Below are 1,531 nucleotides of genomic sequence, written 5' to 3' on the forward strand. Positions count from 1 at the left end.
CCAGGATGGTGTCTGATGATAGTCAGATCATCCCAGAACCTCTGGGATGCAGGCCATAAGAATTCACACCTTTCAGTGGTGACTATCTGCTCTCTGGGCAGAGGAAGACTCCGGACTGTGGGAGTGAGGAGCTGCAGAGGATTGACACACAGGGTGGTAGCATGTGGTGTGAGGGGGAGGTCTGTTCAGTGCTCGTCCTGTTCTCTGCCACAGATGTATGTCTAAACTGCCTTTGAAGCCAGGGTGGCTGCAGGTGTTTATTTCCTAGCACAACAGACACATTGTTCACAAGGTGCTCTTTTTATCTTCTTGTAGCCTTGAATGTTAGACAAACTTTTATGAACAAAAGATGTAGGTAGTTACAGTAGTTAGGGATTTTATAAATTGTAAATTAATTTTGCATTTTGCCATATCTCTATGATTGAATGTGCCTTGTCTCTATGAAGATGCATTGTTGTCTTTCATGGAGGGTGGCAAAGAGAAAAAGTAACTGAACTTCTTTGATGTATGCTTCAGGCTTCTGAACTTGGCATAAAAAGGAGACCATCAACTGAAAGCAATGAACCTTGTGAAAAGAAGACCAAGGCACGACAAATTACTCTAGAGGACATCTGTAACCCACTGAAGGCTCAGGATAAAAGTGAGTGGACTGTAAACAAACCTTCAAGCGCTTATACCAAATAAATAGTTTTACATAGTCAAACATAAAAAAAAGAAATACACGTTGGCTGATCTTTAGTACCTATCTCTTGAGCGTGAGGTACGTCTCAGAAGAGCTGTTAGGAGCCATAGTGTTGAAGCACCTTTCTGTGGCTCTGAAAGCTAGGCATCTGAGCCTTGCTTCAGGATTTCTGTGCAAATCTCTTCCAGCTGACTCAGCTTTAATGGGTTGTTCAGTCACTGAAGTCCACACAGCCAGACAGAGATGCTGCAGCTTCCCTTCCTGTGTTGAGTTAACAGCCTGTCTTTTAGACTTGGGCTGAAGCATGACTGACACCTGACAGCTCTGTGGAGTCTGGCCTGTGAGTGGGATACCTAAAAGCTGCCTCAGAGTGAATAGTTCTGACGCAGTGCTCTCAACTGTGAAGTGACAGCCACTTAGTGACACTGAAAGTGTGTGCTCCACCTGGCTTTGAACCAAGAGTTTAAGAGATTAATGGTGCTAGTAGAAAAACAAATTGGTGAATATGAAGTTCATTACATTTACACTCCATTGAAAAGAATTAGCCTTCCTCATTTTTTGGAAGAGGGAATTCAGTTTTGTGGGTGTCACAGTTTGAAGTATCATTAAGGCACCATCACCGGGCAGTACTGTTTGCTTAAAAACAGTACTGAAAAAATACCAGTCATCTTAAAATATTCTTGGCTAATTTTGTGGCTTCACTTTTATCAGTCCAGAAAATAATTGTGCTTCTTTTCCCATATATGAAGAAGCATGCAAGTGAAGAGTATTGATTTTCTAGGGAAGTTAACCAAAGTTAATGCACAGCTCAGTCAGGCTGGCAGAAACATCGCAACAGGAGAGGAGCAG

The 1,531-nt window shown here is 42.5% G+C and overlaps 1 protein-coding gene across 1 annotated transcript in view; it reads left to right on the plus strand.

The window, feature by feature from the left end:
• Positions 1 to 516: 516 nt before the first annotated feature.
• LOC103767913 (DNA mismatch repair protein Msh3-like) overlaps positions 517 to 1,531 on the plus strand; it is a gene marked incomplete at both ends in the record, with an annotated part of 46,703 nt that continues 45,688 nt past the window's right edge. Inside the window, one exon of the mRNA XM_008935046.1 lies at positions 517 to 640. Within this exon, the coding sequence (XP_008933294.1) occupies positions 517 to 640 (124 nt within the window). The remainder of the gene's footprint in view (positions 641 to 1,531) is intronic.

The sequence above is a fragment of the Merops nubicus genome, unplaced genomic scaffold (genome assembly GCF_000691845.1).
Source record: "Merops nubicus isolate BGI_N331 unplaced genomic scaffold, ASM69184v1 scaffold28112, whole genome shotgun sequence".
NCBI lineage: Eukaryota > Metazoa > Chordata > Aves > Coraciiformes > Meropidae > Merops > Merops nubicus.